Source organism: Chaetodon trifascialis, chromosome 7 (assembly GCF_039877785.1).
Source record: "Chaetodon trifascialis isolate fChaTrf1 chromosome 7, fChaTrf1.hap1, whole genome shotgun sequence".
Lineage (NCBI taxonomy): Eukaryota > Metazoa > Chordata > Actinopteri > Chaetodontiformes > Chaetodontidae > Chaetodon > Chaetodon trifascialis.
This window is the reverse complement of record NC_092062.1, coordinates 4,922,463-4,945,414: the sequence shown is the minus strand read 5'-3', so window position 1 is coordinate 4,945,414 and position 22,952 is coordinate 4,922,463. Positions and strand designations below refer to the sequence as shown.

The window sequence follows — 22,952 nt, the reverse complement described above, 5'->3', positions numbered from 1 at the left end:
CCAATGACTTGCTATTTGTTTGTTTAGTTTTGTTGTTGGTCGGTGTCTGCACTGGACTGGTTATGTCCTGATTGAGTGTAGTCACAGAAACATGAGCAAATCCAATTTCACAGTCATAAGTAAACTCTTGGGCCACACTTGGTCAGTCTGCTGACAACAAACAGATATTGACTGTGATCACTGGTGCCTGCTAATTTCATTTCTGAAGGGAAAGTAAATTGTTTATGGATATGAACTTTTTTTTTTCTTTCTGGAATCTGTCTCTTTCAATCCATAAAGTCAGACTCATCACGCTGACATGGTGAGATTACTCACAGCTGTACAGGAGTTGTGTGTGTGTGTGTGTGTGTGTGTGTGTGTGTGTGTGTGTGTGTGTGTGTGTGTGTGTGTGTGTGTGTGTGCTGACTTGTATGACTGAATCAAGTGCCCTCCACAGTGCTCTCCCTCATCCCGGCCCTCACCCCAAAGGAAATTGACTTGCGAGTAATTAAAAACGTGTGTGTCTGGATGTTGGCCAACTTCATGTTCTATTCATTTAGATTAATACATATTTGTCGTTGCCTGTGGGGGCTGAAAGGCATCTGTCTGTTCCATTAAACATTCATGAGCGTGCAGGACACACACACACACACACATACACACACACACACACACAGACGTTCTACAGCTCTTTACCTGCTCCTCCTCATATCAGCACACATCTTAATGGAGCACATTAAATCAGTCTGGTCAAAATGGGAATTTCACAATGACAATGGCATTCATCACACTTCTGTTTTCAAGGGAAAATCTCCCCTCAGATCTCCTTTCAGTGTTAGATATCATCAGTGTGTCTGTGTTCATTGCAAGAGTTGTGTTGCAGGTTACTTTTGGTGGATGGTCCCTTTCTTTCAGCTCTTCACTTAATGTCAGTCAGAGTGCAGGCTTCAGTATCTGACCACGATGCAAAAATAACACATGTGGATCAACAGTCAAGCTTTATCTTGCACTGCACAACTAATCTGGTGAAAAACTGGTGAGGGGTTACTGAGGATGAACCTGTTTAAATATTGAACTTAAAACTCTCTTCTGTTGCAGGGTTTTAGTTGTTTTTGTTTTTATTTTGTTTATTTATTTAGTTTTTTACACAGCAGTTCAAACATTTAAATATATTTGGCATTGGTTGAATAGCTCACGGACGGGACGGTGGAGCAGCAGGTAGTGGGTGTGCCTCACAGCAAGAAGGTCGCCGGTTCGATCCCCGGGCAGCCCCCAAGGTATGAGTGTGAGTGTGAATGGTTGTTTGTCTATATATGTTGCCCTGCGATCGACTGGCAATCAGTCCAGGGTGTACCCCGCCTCTCACCCGCTGACAGCTGGGATAGGCTCCAGCCCCCCGCAACCGGCGGTATAGACAATGGATGGATGGATGAATAGCTGAGGCCATAACCTGTGTGGAGAGTTTACAAGAAGATATTGATTCATTTAAAGGGGTCACAGCCAAAAAGGTTGGAAACACCATTCTCACACAATATACATTATAGGATCCAGTTTTTGGTAGAAAGCATTTATAGAGAAATAAACCTCAAGCTGACTTGTGTTTCTTATCCTTTTCTCACATCTCACACAACTCCTGTTGTAGATAAAAGCAAAATGCTGTCCCGTCTCCACAATGGACGAACAAGCTCCCCATTGACATTAGAACAGCAGAAACTCTACACATCTTGTGTGGCAGACTGAAAACTAATCTGTTCAGACTGCACTTTGGACCATTAAAAAAAGGCACTCTTTCTTTGTCTCGTAATGTTTCTAAAAGTAGCAGCAGCTGATGTGCTTGCATGATTCTTGCAAGTTTGCGGTTGTATCCACACGGTTGAATGCCCTTGTACATTGTTTTGGATAAAAACAAAAGCTAAAAAAAAATTAAATGAAAAGTTAAAATATGGTTTATAAGGTTGTATCTCTGTTATGCCCATTCCATTTTACAGTGCACAACACAGGTGGAAAACTATGAAGCCTTCTCTGTCTCTGAGCAGCTATCTACAAATTCCAGTGTACTGACAACAACACACATAACATAAAATTATCCAGAATAGAATGACATAAACCTGCTAAATTAAAATATTCAGCACTAAAATAGCAACTTTGCTCTCATATTCTTTACTGGCAAGCAATTAAACAGTAATCAAAACAAAGTAATTAAATAAATGCTTTCAAAAACTGTGAGCTCAGATTTTAATCACAGGCAATCAAATACAGTTCAATATGCCTCGTACAAAAAGCACAATGTGTCAAACTCCAGCATCCTCCTTAAGTTGCTTTGAGGTTAGAAAACAGTAAAATTATCTTACTACATTCTGTTTGATGACTTTCTTTTTCTTTTCTTTTTTTTTTTTTAAACAGTTGGCTGCATACCATGAGTTTGTAATGAGTGGCCCACCAAGGGTCAAAGGAAGGAAGGTTTTAGTTGAAGCTATAAAAAGTGTTTGACAACTTTCCAAAACTGAAGCTGCACATGCTTCTCTGTGGAATGTGAAAACCTACCAACTCCATCAGATGATCTCAAAAATATGCAGTGGTACATTTGAAAAGCAATGCCATTGTTCTTAAGTGCTGAAACAGAACTTGCATCAGGTGATGCAGGTCTTTCACTTGACTTGAATGACATTTCAAACCTCTTTGATTTCTGGTGGCTTGAGCCACTAGAGAAAAACATTTTGTCATAACTTAGCACTCTCTGATCAAGGGCTGACAACATTTGTGCTTTCTAAATTACCACGGCTATTTGTATGTGTGTCTCTAGGTGGCTGGAGTGTGTGGGGTCAGTGGGCACAGTGCAGCAGCCAGTGTGGAGGCGGGATTCAAACCCGGACACGGACCTGTCAGTCACCTCCGGAGGAGTCATACCTGTGTGAGGGTGTGGTGGAGGAGGGCCGGCCCTGCAACTCCCAGCCCTGCACGGGTGAGATCTTCATTCTGTGTGTGCCTGTCTTCATTTCTCAGTACATCCATATCTGTCAGTGAGAGGCCTTTGCGCTTTGTGGTTAAATATGAGCGTGTGGTGTGTGCAAAGTGTGTTTACAGCTGTTTTCATCTCCTTTCTTAACACTTGTTCATCTGTTTGTTTGTCCATCCTCTCTAAGTCAGTTCTTTGACTTAAGGAGTGCATGTTGGAAAGGGGACTTTGATCGATGACTAATAATAATAATAACATGGTCAACCGTTTTCAAGACCATGCATGCACAGTATGTCAAAGTCATTACTCTTACAAAAATGGCTGAAAGGACACAGGAAAACAACACCTAAGCACTATTATATAGAAGTGCTTCCCCAATAAGCATTAGTGCTTTCACTGAATTGTTCCCTGCTTAGAGTTTTCTTCATTTGTACAGAACTAGCAGTTCTTTTCTGTCTGACAAATAGTTCAAACAGCAGATTGTCATTACTGTAGAGGTGCTAATGTGTTTTTTCCAGTTAATCATGCCATTATAAGCATTTGAAGACTCAGATAAACATCATTATACAACAGCTGAAAACATAAAATGAGCACTGCACACATTTACAGCACAACAAAAGTCCCAAGTTTGGCTGATGCTGTTCTGGGTGACCAATCACGTCACGGTTGTGTCCCAAATATAAGCCATTAATGACGGACCTCTGGTTGCTAACTCCGCCCCCTCCTCCCCCCCGGCCTTGCCTCACCCCCTTTAGGCAAAGGTCGCCATCTCTCTCGCAGCCAATCGCTTCGCTCGGTGGACAGCCGCAAACGTGATGATGTAGACAAGCCCCGCAGCGGACAGCAGAGCCCTCAGACAGGTAAGACAACGGGACGCAGAGGGATCCCATGCATCAGTCACTGTGGCAGCTTGGGTGACCACCACACTTGTACAACATATACACATTGACAACCACAAAGTAGAGAGCTATACTCATTTATAATTTACACATCTATCAAAATCTCCCAAAGTAGTGCTTCATCCGCAATGGACTAATTCCAACATGGACCCTGAATGAACATAGTGAAATTGTATTTTATGTGAGGTCATAATAGGACAGTGTGCCCTGTCTGTAAAACACTATATCAAATGGAGTCCTCCCTCTCTATTAAAGTGATTCTCCACCCAAAACCAGGAGTAGCAAGCACTCAATTCTGTGTAGGCTGAAAGAAATAGTTCAACAAATTGAGACATATGCTTATTTGCTACTTTATCTTTCCAAATGTTAGCTACCAGTCTCCTGTGTGTGGTCGATATGGAGCTCAAATATGACTAGCCTAGCTTAGCATAATGCCTTGAAGAAGCTAGAGCAAACCTAGGTCTGCTCAAGGTAGAAAAGTGTGCCTACCAACACCTCTAAAGCTTAGTGACCTTTACCATTTGAAAAGAACAAACATGGCAACCTCAGAATGACAGCTAACTACTGTATTTGCCAAGAGATAGTTACAATATGGAATTTCCCCCTAAACCGCAAATTGTGATTTTTACCTTTTTCTGTGAATACAGATTAGAGATGTTGGTAGGTGCATTTTTATGTCAGGTAAGCTAAGTGGTTATCATCTAAGTCTGAGAAAGAAAGCAACTATGTGTATTTCCCAACATGTTGAACTATTACTCTATAAGGTGGCTGTGAAATGTTTGTGGTTAGCCTAATCACAGTGACAAGGGGCTATGATTAGCATGCATTCATGTCAGTATTTAGCCATTTTTAACAGAGCAAACGTGGATGGACAGAGGAGAAATGGATCATGCAGGAGTGGCTTCTTCGGACATTTTGACAATGTGTCACCATTGAAATCCACTCTAACTGATATGAATCTAAGCTGGCTTCAACCACTGTTCTTTAGAAAGATGTAAAGTACAAACCTTTCAAGCCTACAGGGGATGTGGGTTTGCTACAAAATGGCAGGTTTTGTTTGAAGTATCACTTTAATCTGCTGATCAGTTCCCCACATCCTGTTTAGTTTTCTTCTCCCTGCTTCCCCAGCAGTGACTGCACAATTTTCCCTTTTTGGTCAACTGACCCCTCAAACTGGCAGTCATGGCGATTGAAAAGATGACTGACATATCCTTCAACCAGTGGCATTCACTTCTCCTCGGAGTCAATGCAAAGGATATGACATCAGAGCCCCACAGATGAAGAAGGACAAGCACAACAGAAGCTGGGGTCCATTTCAGGGGCTGCCTCCTTCAAAGAATAAAATGAGATCCATCATTGTCTTTTCAAGTGACCAGCGAGCAATGGTTTGGAATACTGAGGTCCATCAAGGGCCATCAGTTATGTCCGCAAAAGAAGGTTACATTTATCAACGAAGAACATTTGGAAAGGGACAGCCTCATCCACTAGGCTGGGAATAGTAGGCATTTGAAAGAGGCAGCCCCTTAAAATGTGGCACAGTTAGAATCTACCCTTTATCACACCACGACCCTTCCTCTTTTGGCCACAGAGCCTGCATCCTGCATGGTAATTAGTTATGGCCCTCTCCTTTCCTTTTCCTCCTTTTTCTCCCTCTATCCTCCAATCCTTTACCCACCCTACCTCCTCAGTAGACTCAGCTTCAGGTGAGGAGTGGTCAGCGTGGAGTGTGTGTTCTGCCACGTGTGGGGAGGGCTGGCAGAGTCGCACTCGTTTCTGTGTGTCCTCCTCCTACAGCACCCAGTGTAGTGGGCCACTGCGAGAGCAGAGACCTTGCAACAACTCTGCTGTTTGTCCAGGTAAGATCCCCCCCAACCGCCCCCCTACTGCCACTTTCCTGCGCTCGCCCAGCCCTCTCCTGGACCCTGCCTCACCCATACAAGACCCACCTGACTCCTCTCCTCAGGCACTTAACAAATCCATGGCCCCTGGGATGATTTCTACTCTCTCCTTATAGAAAGGGCTAAGCCTGCAGTTTAGAATGGTTCCCGCTGTAATGACAGATTTAATGGTGTTCCCAGCCTCTCCACATGCAGAGGAGACTCCTCAACTTAGAAAGCAATATTATCACAGGACAACGGATCAGCATAGACGATGCCAGAAAAGTCAAACAGCAGAGGACCTTAATAGTCAATGCAGTTCAGTGCCTCAGTGAAGTTCTGTCCTGTTGTTCTGGTCTGTTAAGGCGCCTGTATTTGTCTGTCTATAAATCATACCCTAGCTGCTCTGATTGCAGTGCATGGTGCTTGGGACGAGTGGTCACCGTGGAGTTTGTGCTCATCGACCTGTGGCCGAGGTTACAGGTCCCGAACACGAACTTGCACCCCGCCTCAGTTTGGGGGAGATCCATGTGATGGTCCAGAGAAACAGACAAAATTCTGCAACATAGCTGTCTGTCCAGGTAAGGAACACACTAATAACCATAAAGGAATAACCTGAGTGTCAGTCTAACTCAAGAGTTACACTAACTAAATCGTTCAATGCATATACAGTAAAGAAAAGCAATGCTGAGAGGATCTGGTGTGCTTCACACAACTTGTTTCGTTGGATTTTCTAATAACATCTCCAAGCCCCATCTCCAGGCACCTTTGTGTTGGTGGCTGCATCCAACAATTGTTTGAACTGTTCCAAAACTGACGTTCATACAACACAAATCACACCCACTTCGTGCAACAATTAGCCAAATGTGGGGAGGTGCAAAAGTAGGCAGGATTCAGCAACACTCTCAGCTCTATTTATTCATTATTCGAGCCAACTATATAATGAATGCATCCATGTGGCCACAAGGGTACACATGACTTTAATCTCCCTGCTTCCTCACAGGTTTGACTGTTCAGAAGAGCCTAAAATGTATGACTGTGGGGGCAATACGTGCAGAGCCATATGTGCTGATAACCATGTTTGAACACATCCATGTCTGCAGACACCTAATGTAGAATAAACAGACCTGTGACTGTATTCAGCATTCCACTCAACTACGTCTTCTTTTTCCTCATGTGTACAACCCTGTAAACAACAGGAACGCCTTTGAGAAGATTAATGGCATCTCATCTACCTTGCATATGTAATGGCAGACGTTTTGCCTTTGAGTGTAACCATTTGGAACAGCTATAAACATTTTTGCATTTCTTTGCATAAACTAGTTGGCTTGAAGCTCACTGAATGAACCCTTACAGCTGGTCCGTATGTTACGACAGTGTTTCAAAATACTACAGTGTGTAATGCACATCAGCGCACGTAATTCTCACTTAGTATTACAAATACACAAAGAATACATGAAGATTTGATATATCAAGTTGAAATACTCAGCAGAGAACATCTTGCATATGTAGAAAGTACAGTCATCAATGCCATTCTTTGAATATTTGAATAAGTATATAGCCCATAATACAGCAAACAACCAACATACATTTGGCTTTTATCGTCTTGTCTGTCTGGGTGTTTGGCTGTCGGTGACCCTGGCGATCCTCAGTGGATGGAGTGTGGAATGAGTGGTCCAGCTGGAGCTCCTGCTCTGCTTCCTGCTCTAATGGGACCATGCAGAGAACCAGAGAGTGTAACGGCCCCTCATACGGAGGCTCCGAGTGCAGAGGAGAGTGGCTGGAGACTGTCGACTGCTTCCTTGGGGAGTGCCCAGGTGTGAAAGAAACAGAACCACAAATGGATATGGTTGTTCAGAAACCTATTTCTTGCTTTTTCACAACATATTAATTAAAAGGCCAACAGCTACCACACTGTATATGAACTAGACAGTCCTGAATAAACGTAAAGCTTTTAGAATGAATTTCATTGTAACTTATTGGGCATTTTGTTGTGGCAGATCTTTTCCGTTTCTGTTGCATCATGTGGCTCTCCACACCACTTCACATTCACCCTTGGGAATGTCTACACAATCACATCTCTTTGAACACACAGTGATGAATAAAATGTTCTTACTATGCTGCATAGCTTCACCTTCACTCTTTGCATGCTTTTTACAATGGCGTGGGAACATTTTAAGTAGATGCTGGGTGAGACAGGTCATTAAAAGAGGAACATGTATCCCTGCCCCTGCTGGTATTCCTTACTAAGAAATAAAAGAAGGTGATACTTGAATACAATAAACTACATTCATAATTTCTCCAACTGTAGGATTTAGACATCAGATTTATATTGAAATATTTCAGATTAAAAAGAAAATGATGCAGATATTCTAAAGGTATACAACTCACTCATACATTTATCTTCTCAACATGAAAAAGGTATGTGCAGTATTGCAAAGCTTATTACCTTTTTAGGTACAAGATAGAGCTCCATAGAGAAATCTAAAAACCCCAAAGAAAACAAAGGATTGAAAACAATTCCAACAATAACCCCTCTGCACAGACCAAAGCAAATCACAAATCATGCATGGCCAAATGTGTGGCTTAACAAACAATAAATGTGAAATTAGGGAAATTTCAAATGCATTCAAAGCCCTGTTGGGGGCTCCTCTCCGTGGTGCTGATTGTCTTTGTTTAGGCACTACTTAATGACAAAAAATATTCACAATCTAGTACAGTCCCTGTGTGTGCATAGCATAGAGAGCAAAAATTGTAAAATACAAACAGCTGACACTGACTCCTATTCATTGATCAGACTGTTTCATTGAAGCACAGTTCTTATATGGCTCTGTAATCAGTCAGTGGTTATTTTTTAAAACAGACGTTGCATTAGTAGGATTTACTTGCTCGCGTCTCACAGTGGCTTAATTGAATGAATGTGTTTGCCTGTCTTTCAGGCTGCCACCAGTATTCATTAATTTACAAATGCTATGAATTATCAATGAATTGCATTAAGCAAGTTTAAAGTCTCTGCTAGTCAATTTTAATGCTCTGGGGAAATGAATACAAACAAGTGGCAATTTTAAAAATCAGAAACAGTACAGTGTTTTGAAAAATGATAAGCAGGAATGTAAAGTGTGTTTTTTGAGGGGCTGTTCAACTCTCTTATGTTGTGTGTGTTCTCCCAGTGGATGGCAAATGGCAGCCGTGGTCTTTGTGGTCAGGCTGTTCTAAAACCTGTGGAGGGGGGAGCCAGCAGAGAAACAGGATTTGTTATGGGCCCTTTTTTGGAGGGCAGCCTTGTCCTGGAGAACGAGAAGAGGTCCGGCGCTGCAATGAGAAGAGATGCCCAGGTTTGCTACTGCTTGAGCTACTTAGAAATGCTTTTTACACTTTACATAACGCAGCTCTATGAAACTCATTTACCCTTCTTTCTTTCTTGAGCAGAGCCTCATGAAATTTGTGGCGAGGACAACTTCTCCAATGTTGTCTGGAAGATGACTCCGGCTGGGGATACAGCAGCAGTACGCTGCCCTCCCAATGCCATGGGTGAGCTCAGACCTTTCCATCCATTACACTCGAACATCCGCTGGTATTTTTCGGAGTTGGATTAGAAACACACTGTGGTGATAGAGAACCCTTGTTTGATGTGTCTGCACATAGGACTCATTCTGCGCCGCTGTACCCTGGACGAGGAGGGCATTGCCTACTGGGAGAATCCCACCTATATGAAATGCATTTCCAATGACTATCGCAGTATACAAACTTTGGTGAGCATCAAGAAGTTTTTCTTTTACACTCCTGGTTGCCTGAAAGCGAAATAACCATATAATGACATTGACTGTGGTTTTTCAATGTGCCTGTCAGGGCACAAAGGTGTGAAATTTCAATCAATTTTAATATTATTCTACAGGATATTGGGTCAAAGCCTGCTGGCATTTTTATATTGACAGTGTTTTCATAAAGCCCTGCATCACAAAACGAGCTAAGTGAAAGACTCAGGGCCAAAATATTGCAAACATAGGCTCTGAAAAAAACAGATGTGCCCTGAGCTGTTACCATAAACATACATGTGTTGTGTGTTGATCGCTTAGTGTGAAATCTAACAGAAGCCACTTTTTCTGTTAGACGCGGGAACACTTGTCCAAAGCACAGCGTGGCCTTGTGGGAGATGGAGTTTCAGAGGTGATGACTAAGCTGAGGGTGACATCCAGCGATGGGACCAGCTACAGCGGTGATCTGCTGGCCATTGTGGACGTGCTGAAGAATATGACAGAGATCTTCAGAAGGGCATACTACAGTCCTAGCACTGCAGACATGAGGGTGAATTGATACATGGATTGACTCTTGCTGTTTGAGGGTGTTTTCTAGCATAGCAATATTACAGTTAGGGGGAAAACTGTGTTTTAATTAGGAATTAAGGGTCAAAAGCATAAAATATAGAAATTTCACGCATTTGTATCACCCTATAATGGACAAAGAACATTAAAGGACAAGATCATACTCTCTATCCTTCTTACTGCTGTGGAGGTTTTGTGAACAGTATCTCCACATAACAATGTTCTTCCGAGTGGGACTTAGTTTCGTAGTTAGTTTTGTTTGTGTCACGCACATGAATCCTATACTTCCCATTGTGCAATTTGATAGCATCTGCTTGCTTGCTGGGGACTATTTTCAGCTGCAGATTAACACACATTTTGTGCTATAGTGAGTATTTGGGGCAGCAGGCTGGTGTATGTGGGATCGAGTCAAAATAAATTATAGTGTGTGTGCTCATGGTAATGAAAGAACATGTCCCCCTGTGCAACAGTGTGCTTCGTTGATGTGTTTTTAATCACCAACAGTGGAGCTCTATGGCACAGAGGGGTCTTTATATGAGATTTGTCAATGAGAAATACACAGACTAGTACCAGTCTTATCTTGTAAATGGATAGCTGAGATTGTGACATCATATGAAACATTGTCTCTTTATGTTCCAGAACTTTGTGCAGTCAGTCAGCAATCTGTTGATGGAAGAGAACAGGGAGAGATGGGAAGAAGCACAACTGGTTCGTATCACCCTTTCTCTTCTAGAACTTAGTGTACAGCAATAACAGCCCTGAAGCCGTAAACTTGATGAGTTTGACACTGTGACAAAGACGCAGGTGGACAAACAGCCCACCTGCGTCTTATTAGACTGACATAGGTAGAAAGAGAGGGGAGAGAAGACATGCTGAAGGACAAAAATAGCTATAGCTAATGAGTAACCGAGTCAACGCAAACACCCACTCCTCCATCTGCTGCACTCATCCACTTGTGCATCTCTATATTTGCTTCTGTCCAGCCATCCAGCCATCCGTACTTTTCTCAGAAGTGTCACCGTTCAGGCATCAGAACAATGACAAATAAACCAACCTGGTCTCCTCAAAATGAAGACAGTGTCATAAAATAAAAACAAGTAAGATGGTTGTTGTTCCATTATGAAAGGGTTATATGATGGAGGCATGCTTGTTGTTGTTGCTTCTATTATCCTTATTATGTTCAACCGTGACATTAGTAAGAGTTTTTCTTAGTTTAACTAGTTTAACTGACCATGATAGTATTTGGTATAAACATAAACTCTCCATCACTGTGGAACAGTGTAGCTATAGTATTTAATATAATTATTATTATTATTATTATTATTATTATTATTATTATTATTATTATTATTATTATTTTTAATATCTATGTTTGGGCTTCTAAGCAGCCAGAGTTGTCCCTTTGCACTCACCTCTATTTTAGGTAAGTGCATGGAAAGAGTTTTAACATATGATAGACATATGATAGCCTCTATATCAAATAGCCTGGATCATCTACAGTTCGCATATAAAAGTAAGAGGGGTACAGATGATGCGACTGTAATTTTGTTCAACACCATAGCAAAGCATTTACAAGTCCCCACACACTACGCCAGAATTCTTTTTATTGATTTTACATCTGCTTTTAATTCTATGCAAATACATATCCTGTTGCAGCGACTTATAGACCTAGGGATTAACGGTGGTATTATCCATTGGATCAGAGATTTCCTCTCTGACCGCCCACAAAGAGTCCTTGTAAATGGCAGTGTTTCTGACGAGATTGTACTGAACACAGGAGCACCACAGGGTACAATTTTTTCACCTTCTCTCTTTTCTGTAACGATTTCAGTATTGATCAAGCATGTTTTCGTTTATTTAAATATGCAGATGACGTGGCGTTGGATGCCCTACTGCAGGAAGGTGATATCAGAAGAGAGAACCTGTATTTCAATAATGTACTGAGCTTTCAAAAATGGTGTTCAGCCAGCTCCCTGGAAATTAATGTTCTTAAGACCAAGGAGCCGGTTCTACAGAATAACAAAAATATTGAGGCCAGTAAATATAGATGGAGAAATGGTTGAAATGGTCAATGATTTTAAATATTTGGGCACATACATCGACAGTAGTCTTACTTTTCAAATTAATACGGATCATGTTTTTTAAAAAATGTACACAATGCCTCCACTTGCTATGCAAGCTTAACAGTTTTGGAGTGTCAAAGTATTTTAAACAGTGTATAAGAGCCTGGTGGAAAGTATTTTATCATTTAATATGATCGTGTGGTACGGAAAGCTGAATATTATAGGGAGAAACAAACTGCAGAAAATAGTGAACATGGCCTCTAAGATTTTAGGGAAGCCACAGAAACATGTGAGCTGTTTTTACGATGAATTAACTAGAAGTAAAGCTGAGAAGATAAATAATGACTCCTCTCATCCCATGTACTGGGACTGGAATCAAATGATAGTATAATAAAGTGACTGCTTATCATTTAAAAATAGTGTATTAGTAGTAGTAATAGTGTATTTAGAGATAATGTACCCTTTGAAGCAAACTTGACCAAATATTTTGTTGCCTAAACCTAAATCTGAATTAGTTTTACTTACTCAACTTACCTGTAAATGCATCCCATAAATTTGTCTTTGGTATTATTAAATAATCCTGTCATATGGAGGACAGCTTGTCACATTGTTAATGTTTACAGGCCTTGTTATGTGTTGCTTATTCCTGAGTTTCAGAGTTTGTCCCCAGAGTTTAAAAACAAAAAAAAGACTGAAAACCTTAAGAGTTCATTTCATATACTGTCATAATCAAAATGAAGAGTAAGACCGTGATGCACAAAATGTAAATATAAATAAATATGAATATTGTGTGGAATATGGTGGCCCTAAACCAACAAGGGATGGTATGATAATATTTCCCACAAATACAACTTTCCTATAAAAAGGCCTTTTGTATGTCAAGTATTTCAACGGCAGTTCAGAATATTCAGCCCAAATCCATAATCCTTTTTGTCTCATTCTACTTTCATGTGTCTGTTTTCTCAGCTGGGGCCAAACATCAAAGAACTGTTCCGTCTGGTCGAGGACTTTGTGGATGTCATTGGCCTGCGGATGAAAGACTTTCAAGACATGTATGAAGTCACCGATAACCTAGGTCAGCCTTATCCCCATCCAGGAGGCCTCTACTGCTATCTTATCAGAACAAATACTGTTGTCATGGCTTTTCTTTCTCTGAAGATTGATCTCATAACTACAATGCAGTACATAAAAGGGAAGACATGGGAGGGAGACCTGATGACATTTCCTGTTCAATTTTACATCCAGCAAGACCTATATGTCCTAAATGTCCATACACAGGGCTCATTCACATTTTATGATCTTGCAGACACCACAGAGTAATATGATTGAAGGGGGTATTGTAGTATTATACTGCCTTAAATTTGCAGGACATCTGAGACACAGATTTAAAATAAAATGGTTGCAATTGAAGCAGAAGAGGCCTAGATATCATGTGTTTCAGTCCCAGTCTGGATCCTACACTTCCCATAGTGTAGCTCCAAAGGATGATCTGGGAATTCCAGAAAAAGAGATTCATTCTCCCTCTCTTTTTTTCTTATCTCTCAAATGCTGATGTAGTGAAGTCTTCAGCAGTTTAAATAGTTTTGGATATCCACAGTAATCTGTCCTATCTATGCAATTTTGTTTTTGTTTTAGTCGCCAAAAATAAAAAAAATATCCTCACATTTCGTCAATAAAAATAGAGCTAGCCTGAAGTCAGTGGAGTGTTGGGAAAGTCTAGACTCTGGACCTGCATCGACTCAGATTGGGTCCTCTAGGATTTTTGGAAATTGAGATTTACCCACAATCCTTTGTTGTAATTTCTCTAATCTAATTGTATTGTATGAGGCATGGTATCTCTCTTTCTGCAGCCTTCTATTTCTGTTCCTGAGTGTATCTACATCAAGACACACACCTATTCATAATTACCTGCTGCCTCTCTCCATTGTCCAACACCTCCAAATGCTCTATCTCAAATAGAGGAAAAATAATGAAGTGTAGTCATCATAGAAGATCTGCGTTGTTACCTTTAGATCAAGGCTGAGTTTGAGTTGAGTCAAGGGAGAGCATGTGGGATTGAGGCCAGATGAGAGGTCCTGTTTATAATGGTGCCACCTCGCTGTCTGGAGCCAAATAGCCGCCCACACCAGCAGCGTACCTCCCCTGGGCTGGCTGACCTGCTCCTCCCTCCCACACTTCACACATAAGCAAAGCTGTGCACAGCAACATTCCATCATCTGCCAACATATAGCTAGATCAGAGTTCATTCCTTCAAACCCATAAAAGTAGTCAAGTTGTTCAGGATGTGGAAATTCACCAGACTTGAACTTCAACTGCCAAGTTGCTAATTTAAATTTGAATCCTCCTAAGAGATAAATTAGTGTCATCAAGATGATCTTCTGCTCTCTAGTTACAGTGCATGAAATACATCAAAACACTTACAATCATTGTCTTCCATGTAAGCTTACCTGCACAGCACCTTGATGTATGTCACCTGGAAAGACAAGCAGAAAGAAAGGAACTTAGTGCTGACTGAAAAATCACTGAATGATGTCTGGCACTCAAGGCTGGAATACCAACCAGGCAAACTGCCCTGTGGCCCCAGAGCTACATGGTCCCCCAAAGCTCCTGGCTTACTGTGTGTGCTCATTTGTTTGGGAGTATGCACTACTAAAACGGACATGGAATGGGCTTTAAGGTGATATGGGCTTTAAGGTGGCTCCTGCTTTATTGGCTGACTGTGAGGCCCAGTCGTTAGAATCATTAGTTGCACAGATTCTGTGAGTATAGATGTAGCCCTATAAAAGCTGTTGCTATTAGGTGTAGTAGAGGGGCTCTTGTGCCCTGGATAGTGGGCACCACTGCAGAGGGTAGTCCTAACCTTTCCAAGTGCTCCTGCTCAGCGGCCAGTCAGACTGCGATTGACCTTTAACTAGGAGATGTTCAGCTGTGACATCTCAGTGCATCTTTGCACCATGGGAGCTGTTAGGATGTCCCGCCCAGCAGCAGTACCATGGTCAGGAACCAAGATGTGATTGCACAGTCTAGTGCCACCAGAATGACCACTAGATTCTCTCCCTGAATGCAGGATAAAATGTGAGAAATCGGAGGAACTTGGGGAAGCATGTAGAGGAGAGCTCTGGGCAATGGTCAGTGAGTAGAAGCATCCACTCCCAGCACACTCTCATGAGCTGAACAGACTGCCCTTCTTCTTCCCGTATCTGTTGCACAATACCTGAAGGAGTATTGAAGACAAACCAGGTGTCTTTGACCACAGCAGGAGGTCCTGGTAATCTACAGCAGCCAGGATGAGCATAGGCCGCCCTTGCAGTTGACTTGCATTACCACTGTTATTTTGTCTGTCCTTACCATGACGTGTGTTTTGCAACAGCAGAACCAAGTGTTTTAACACTTTCAGTGCCATGGACAGCTCCAGACAGTTTTTGTGAAGGGATGGAAGAGTCTACCACCTTACCTCCACCACATGAGTTCCACACAGTTTAGCCCAACCAGAGGTAGACGCATAGACCCATTTGTGTACATTGATATGTTTGCTCCCCTGAAGACCCGCTGTCAGAACACAACTTTCCAGTATCTCAGGTCTGATGCAGTGAGGGGGGGGTGGTCAGCATCAGCCAAACCATGTCTGGATTTTCCTCATGTGCAGGAGCCCTGAGGGTACAATGCCGTGGCATGCTGACATATACCCAACATACGCATCACTGAAAGTGTCATCACCACTCTGTTGGGCGCGATGCAGTGCAGCAGAGCTGAACACATGCAGCCTCGCTGTGGACAGCCTTGGCCTTGAGGTGGCGGAGGTCATTTCCACACGCACTTTTGCCAAACTGAATGTTTGCAGATACAAATACGTCTCATCCTGCCTGTTTTCTTTAGTGTGAGAAAATAACTGGAATAACCCCCCCCTTTTTCCTCTCCTGGAAGGATGCAGATTTCCTTCTTCCTTGGAAGTTCTGCCAGCTCTGCCGTCAGGGCCATCAGGGGTTAGCAAACTCAAGTGTGTAGCCTTTTGAAATTTGCCTTTGCATCCATATTTTCATGGATAGCAGGCTTTGCCTTACTGAGCAGTGCTGTTTTTGCAGGCAGCTAATAGCTTTCTCCACCACTGTGTGAAACGATTGTTCATTCATCGCTGCCCATGGGAATGCCATCTTGAAAGGGCCAGTGCTAGGGACGCCTGATAGCATTTGTGTTCAGCCCCGTGTGCTCAAACCCTGAGTCTGAAACAGGTCATGCTGAGGTAGCCTCACTAACTCGCCCTGAAAAGTGGGAAGTTGATATCCTTTATGGTCAGTAATGCAGATTTTAAGTGTGGATTATGAGACATGCGACCATTCAACAGCTCCTGAGTGTGAGAAGAGTGGGAAGCTGAGACATGTGCACCCAAATATTTCTGCCACAAGCTGCACGGTGGCGCAGCAGGTAGTGCGCGTGCCTCACAGCAAGAAGGTTGCCGGTTCGATTCCCAGGTCGGGCCTTTCTGTGTGAAGTCTGCATGTTCTTCCTGTGCATGCATGGGTTCTCCCCGGGTACTCCGGCTTCCTCCCACAGACCAAAAACATGCTCATTAGTTGATTGGTGACTCTAAATTGCCCCTAGGTGTGAGTGTGAATGGTTGTGTGCCTGTGCCCTGCGATCGGCTGGTGACTGGTCCAGGGTGTACCCCGCCTCCCGCCCGTTGACAGCCGAGATAGGCTCCGGCCTCCCCGCGACCCCGAAAGGGATAAGCGGCATAGAAAATGGATGGATATATTGTCTGCCACGATATAATGTTGGATGTCCCCATCACAATAGTCAGGCCTTCCTGAATTTAGGATGTTAGCTCCAGGAAGAGAGCCCCAGGCTTATCTGTCACAGTGCAGACAGCTGAGGACGGCAGGGCCATGCTGTTCTGAGCTGCATCAATCTGAGCAGCACACTGGTGCAAGCAGTCAGAGAAGTCAGAGAGCATGTCAGTTTCCCAAGCTTTGGAAAATGCTACTTTCGTAAAGGGCTTAAGTGATGCCACAGAGACCATGAGCAGCCGCAGATTGTTCTGCTGCCATCAGGATGCTCCCTCAGATCTTTTGCCTTCCTGGTGACATCTGGCAAGTCCTGGAAAAGTCCTTTGGTGGCCGGAATAATGCTAGCAGACTGACATGGGCAATAACAGACCCACTCCTGGAGCTCCTGACCATTGTGGGACAGGGAACAATGTAGTGTAAGAGCCCCATCCTTGCAATCAGACTCCAAGTCTTTCACAGAGATGGGAGAAGAGTAGAGACCTGAGATGGAGGGAGATGAACCTGTCTGAAGCTGAATAGGACCATCTGGGTCCTATTCCAGAATGCCTGGGAAGTCACTGCTGAAGATTAGCTTGTTAGTCTTGTCCTCCAGAGGGACACCACCACCATCAGCACAGTTTCCGTCACAGCCGCCATCCACTGTGGTCTGGATGAAGGAATTTGCTCATCGCTGCTCCTGCTCCACAGCCAAGTGTGCACTATACTGAAAGATGGCCTGTGGAGTTAGAGCAGTTCCGGCATGCTCAGTTCCAAGACAAGCCTCACAGTGCGGTTGAAGGTCTGCCAGTAGCTGTTTAACAGGTGGGGCACGAGTGGACAGCTTTAAAAAACGTCTTCATCTTCAATCCTGTTCTTCACTTGTTGTTGAGTCTGGGCATGGAGTTCCTTCAGTGTTTAATATGTGCCTTGATGTGCAAACTGAAACCTCAGTGCCTGCTGCTACCAAGTCCTGCTGCAGGTGTTTTGCAGTCACTCAAGGATTTTTGAGCACTTGCCTCCTCAGGAATCTGGTGGCAGCCACTCATAGTTTCCTCTTTCCAGGCAGTGTAGCTACTGTTTCTTTAACTTTGAACTGGCGAACTATGCTTCCAACTGAATCTCTAGGAGCATTCAGAGCTTTTGCTATCTTTTGTGTCCTTTCCATTGTTTGTGCAAGGCAATGATCTATTCTCTGAACTTTTTGCACAATTCTTTTGACTTACCCACAGTTCTAACATGCAATCAAACATCAATCTCAACAAGCTCCTAGCCTGTCCAGCTATTTATGCTTGAAACAGGGGGTTAGGTAATTTTGAGAGTGCAGTCGCAGTTTGTGTTGAATATGGATAAAAATCATGGTAATATTAGTTTTATTAAACTATTTCAACTCTTCTTGTCTACTTTGTTTATTGCAAACAGCAGAAAAATCGCACATTTTGCCAATAAGACTAATATGCAATGGGGGTTGAATAATTTTGATTGCAACTGTATATACTGTACATGAGGACCTGAGACAGGTAACAGTGATGGGGTACAGTGCACAGTGATGGGAAAGAAGATTTTCACAACTGTGCTACATGCAGGGACACGCCCAATGGCGACAGCTGCAGGAGAGCAATGCCTACAGGAAATAAAACTTGATCTATCATCATTTCCATTGATTTTATCATAATTTCCGTTAATTACAGTTTATGTACAGTACTGTGCAAAAGTTTTAGGCAGGTGTGAAGCTGTAACCTTTAAACTAAGAATTTTTTACAGAAATAGAAATAATGATTGTTTATCTGCGATCGGCTGGCGACCAGTCCAGGATGTACCCTGCCTCCCGCCCGTTGACAGCCGAGATAGGCTCCGGCCCCCCCGCGACCCCGAAAGGGATAAGCGGCATAGAAAATGGATGGATGGATGATTGTTTATTTCTATCAATTTACAAAATGCAAAGTGAGCGAACAATAGAAAAATCTAAATCAAATCAATATTTGGTGTTACTATCCTTTGCCTTCAAACAAGCATCAATTCTTATAGGGACACCTGCACAAAGTCATGAATTTTGTAGGATTATAGTCAGGTGTATGATCTACCAATTATACCAAACAGGTGCTAATGATCATCATTTTCACATGTAGGTTGAAACATAGCCATTAACTGAAACACAAACAGCCTAGGGTTTCAAGCTGTGCTGTTCAGGCTCTTTTGAAGAAGTACAAAGAAACGGGCAATGTTAAGGGTCGTAGACACAGTGGTTGGCCAAGGAAAACTTAGTCCAGCAGATGAAAAACACATCAAGCTTATTTCCCTTGCACCCATCTACTGTCTGGGGAAGTCTGTCCAGAAATGGTCTTTGTAATTCCCCCCAGGTATGACGAACACGAGTAGTTTTCTTGAACTGGTCAACACCGTGAAAACATTTAACACAATTAGCAAATTAGCTACTGACCACATCGTCGAACCACACAATATGCATTGCATGTAGCTAGCTTGCAACAGGACGGAACAGTCTACAAACAAATAATAAGATACCTCGTTGGCTGCATGCCACAAAGAGGGAACTATCCATGAGACTTGAAGGTGATGGTCCCTTCATTGTCCTCCACTTGACAAGTTCAAATTCCTAATGTGATCCAAAAGACCATGAGCCATATGACAGTCCATTCATCATTGTCAAGAAGACGGCGGCAGAGAATGACCCTGAAAGAGAAGGGAACCACATCTCCTCGAAAACAGCGCGAGAACAAGCTCGCAGACGCGATCATAGGAATAATCACAAATAAATCAATCCATGCGTCACTCAATAAAACAACATGAAACTACAATCAACAACCGTATATACAAACTGCATATCCACCAGGCATCAATGAACCATGTCACCATACCATATCAACAAACAGTATGCACCATTATTAGGGGAGCACGGTGGCACAAGTGGTAACACTGTCGCCTCACAGCTAGAAGGTCCCCGGTTCGAATCCCAGTTGTGGGCGCTGGTGGCGTGTCCTCCACCATGTCTGCTGCTTGACCTCGGCCTGCATGTCCTCGGCCTTTCTGTGTGGAGTTTGTATGTTCTCCCCGTGTTCACCCGGGGTTTCCTCCTTAAATAACCCCCACTAAAAACATGCAAGAAGATCACCGCCTGACCAACGGTGACGAAAAAAGGATGGTTCCCCGGGCGCGGGCACAGGCATCGGCTGGTAGCTGGCAGCCCACCGGTCCTGGTCTGCCGCGGAGGAACAACGGACCGAGGATGGGTCAAACGCAGAAAAAATAATTTCACAAAAAGCATGGCGTGTGTACAGTCTCCTCCTCCCTGTAGCATGTGTGTGCTGAGATTAATAAAGTACAAATCTTAATCTCTTAATCTTAATCTTATGGATACATTTACAGTCTTCATGGAAGAGTTGCAGCCAAAAAGCCAAGCAACTCAACTATGCACAAAAACATTGGATTGGTGCAGAAAAATGGCAGCAGGTGCTCTGGACTGATAAGTCAAAATTTGAAATACATGGCTGTAGCACAAGGCAGTTTGTTTGCCGAAGGGCTTGAAAACGGTACAATAATGAATGTTTGCAGGCAACAGTGAAGTATGGTGGAGGTTCCTTGCAAGTTTGGGGCTGCATTTCTGCAAATGGAGTTGGAGATACTTGAAGAGACAGAGGGATATGAGGAACTCTACATCCACAGAAGATCTGTGTTTAATTCTCCAAGGTGTTTGGAACAACCTACCAGCCGAGTTCTCTCTTAAGCTGCACTATCCAGTAACTTCAAAAGACCAACAAAAAGTTCATTGATTAATTGAAAGAAAACTCAGATCTTGAGTATTTCTCCATGGCAACTCATGGCTTAAAAAGCAGCACTCAGGGTTTACTAAAACAAATTGTTTTGAATTATTTATTAATAGTTTAGCTTCATCTGGACTGTGTGGGTGTTGTTTATTTGACAGTGGCCTGGCAACATAAGCAAGCACCAAAATTAAGTTCCATGCCCAGATTCCCACGACAGCTAAAACATTCTAAATCAGAAGTTGTTAAATTCTGCTTTAGAATGTTTTATAAATATTGATTAGATAATGTATTTAAGAACTGAAATCATCATTTCTTTGTTACAGTTTTGAGCATCCACAAGCGTCCAGTGGTGGGTCATGCAGACATCAGCTTCCCTATGAAGGGCTGGAGGGGCATGGTAGACTGGGCCCGCAGCTCTGAGGACAGAGTCACCATCCCCAAGAACATTCTGTCTACTGGCAAGCCAGGTGAGAGCTGCAACACACCTCACATCTGTACCTCTATCCCAACCCACTGAGACTTAAAATACAGAAGTAACAGGATAGAAGTGTATGAAGACACCCCTTTTTACTACCGTCAACTGTAACCAGGAAAAAGTGACAACAGGTTGGTCTGTGGGTGTTAAATTCAAGCTATATTTGGCAAAATAATGACTTTCTTGAATGATTTCTTTATTTATTTAGAGCAAATCATGCTCTGGCATGTCCCAAATTCTGATTACAGCAGATCTGCCTTCTGTTTGAGAATTCATTTCAAGAATGTGTGCACTTGAGTATGTGTGTGAGTGCGTGTTTGTGTTTGGTTGAGAGGGGCCCATCAAGACAACAAAGCAGAAATAAGGAGCAGCAGTTGATTTATAAAACAGTGTTTACTACTATTAATCTGCAAAGCACCCGCTCAGACAAATGCACGCAGAGATGGTTGTATTTAATGTTGAAAATAAAACATGCAGGAGAATAACAAAATCATTTTTCATCACCCGCTGTTCAGCATCCATACAGCAAAAAGGCACATTGTCTTCACTAAGGCTAGAATAAGTTTTATAAAATGTTAATACAAAGCCCATTTGCCTCAATAATCTGATAGCACTGAATTGCCAATGTGACCATTCCCATAGCCTACATGCAGTATTTGTTGCTTACAAAGAGAATTATACAACTCTGCTGGTTTACAGCAGAGACCAGATTACCAAACACAGAATTATGTGTCTAAAAATGTTGAATTGTCGAATATGAGGATTTATTGATCTGCTCCATTCCATGTTATTGCTGAAGAGAATGTCCATGTTTGTTTTCGTCATTTAAAGCACTTTGGTCTCTGTATTAATCTATGAAATATTTATTGATCAATCAATAAAATCTTTGAGGATTATTGTGTTTCAGGTAGGAACTGAGCTCAATACCAGACATGCAGGCAGGGAATAGGGGAAAAGAAAAAAGATAAACAGGAATTTATTAAATGTGCAATGAGGAAAGCTGTCTGGGGAACAGCAGGTGAGGCACAAGGTACTGAGGTATAGAGCAGCTCCTACACACGCTGGGGAGCACAGCACTCAGGTTGTCAGAGCACTTGCGTAGAGGGCAGGAGGTAGTGGAGGCACAGATGGAGCAAGGAGGTGATGGTGGTTCAGGGTTGGAGGCTTGAGGCAGGTGGAGGCAAGAGGCTGGGCGGCATGGTGGCAGAGACACTGTAGCTGGAGTTTGGTGCTGGTGAAATCACTGATCCAAAAACAAAAGAAAAAGACACAGGTGATGAGACACTGGGAATAGACACTGGAGAACAAACACTCAATGATAACTAACACTGGTAACACTGGTAACTAAGCAGTGGAAACGATCTGGTAACGAGTCTTCAGCAGTCCACAGTCTTTATACTGTGCTGATTGTATGAGTCCCAGCTGAGAAGGATCCGGCTCCCAGCCACCTGGAGATCCACGCCCAGCCTCTGCCAAAAAGGAAGCACAGGAAACACAACCCCACACCTGTCCACAGCACATGATGAAACAGTTTTCCAAAACATCACATATTGATTCATAAATGCTGAAAACAATCATTAGTTGTTGCTTGTGTCTTACAAAAAAAACAAACTTAATGTATGTTTCAGGACTAAGCCAGTAATCTCTGCTCATAACACAACAAATATGTCAAACATAATGACAGTAGGTGTTCATATCTGGACAACAGTATGAATGTTGTGTGTGTGTGTGTGTGTGTGTGTGTGTGTGTGTGTGTGCGTGCATGCGTGCGTGTGTGTGTGTGTGTTGAGTCACTGTCCACTTTATTAGGTACACTTGTACAGTCTAATGTAATCATAA

The 22,952-nt window shown here is 42.7% G+C and overlaps 1 protein-coding gene across 7 annotated transcripts in view; it reads left to right on the top strand.

Annotated features, from left to right (window-relative positions):
- Nucleotides 1–22,952, top strand: part of adgrb1a (adhesion G protein-coupled receptor B1a) — a 160,021-nt gene that overhangs the window by 72,518 nt on the left and 64,551 nt on the right. For 6 of the 7 annotated variants that reach the window (XM_070965714.1, XM_070965718.1, XM_070965719.1 and 3 more), the window contains 12 exons: nt 2,783–2,941; nt 3,691–3,795; nt 5,523–5,690; nt 6,128–6,292; nt 7,364–7,528; nt 8,882–9,046; nt 9,141–9,242; nt 9,357–9,463; nt 9,822–10,016; nt 10,673–10,741; nt 13,063–13,171; nt 20,962–21,105. In XM_070965714.1, the coding sequence (XP_070821815.1) occupies nt 2,783–2,941; nt 3,691–3,795; nt 5,523–5,690; nt 6,128–6,292; nt 7,364–7,528; nt 8,882–9,046; nt 9,141–9,242; nt 9,357–9,463; nt 9,822–10,016; nt 10,673–10,741; nt 13,063–13,171; nt 20,962–21,105 (1,653 nt within the window). The remainder of the gene's footprint in view (nt 1–2,782; nt 2,942–3,690; nt 3,796–5,522; nt 5,691–6,127; nt 6,293–7,363; nt 7,529–8,881; nt 9,047–9,140; nt 9,243–9,356; nt 9,464–9,821; nt 10,017–10,672; nt 10,742–13,062; nt 13,172–20,961; nt 21,106–22,952) is intronic. The other variant, XM_070965715.1, reaches the window with a different exon arrangement.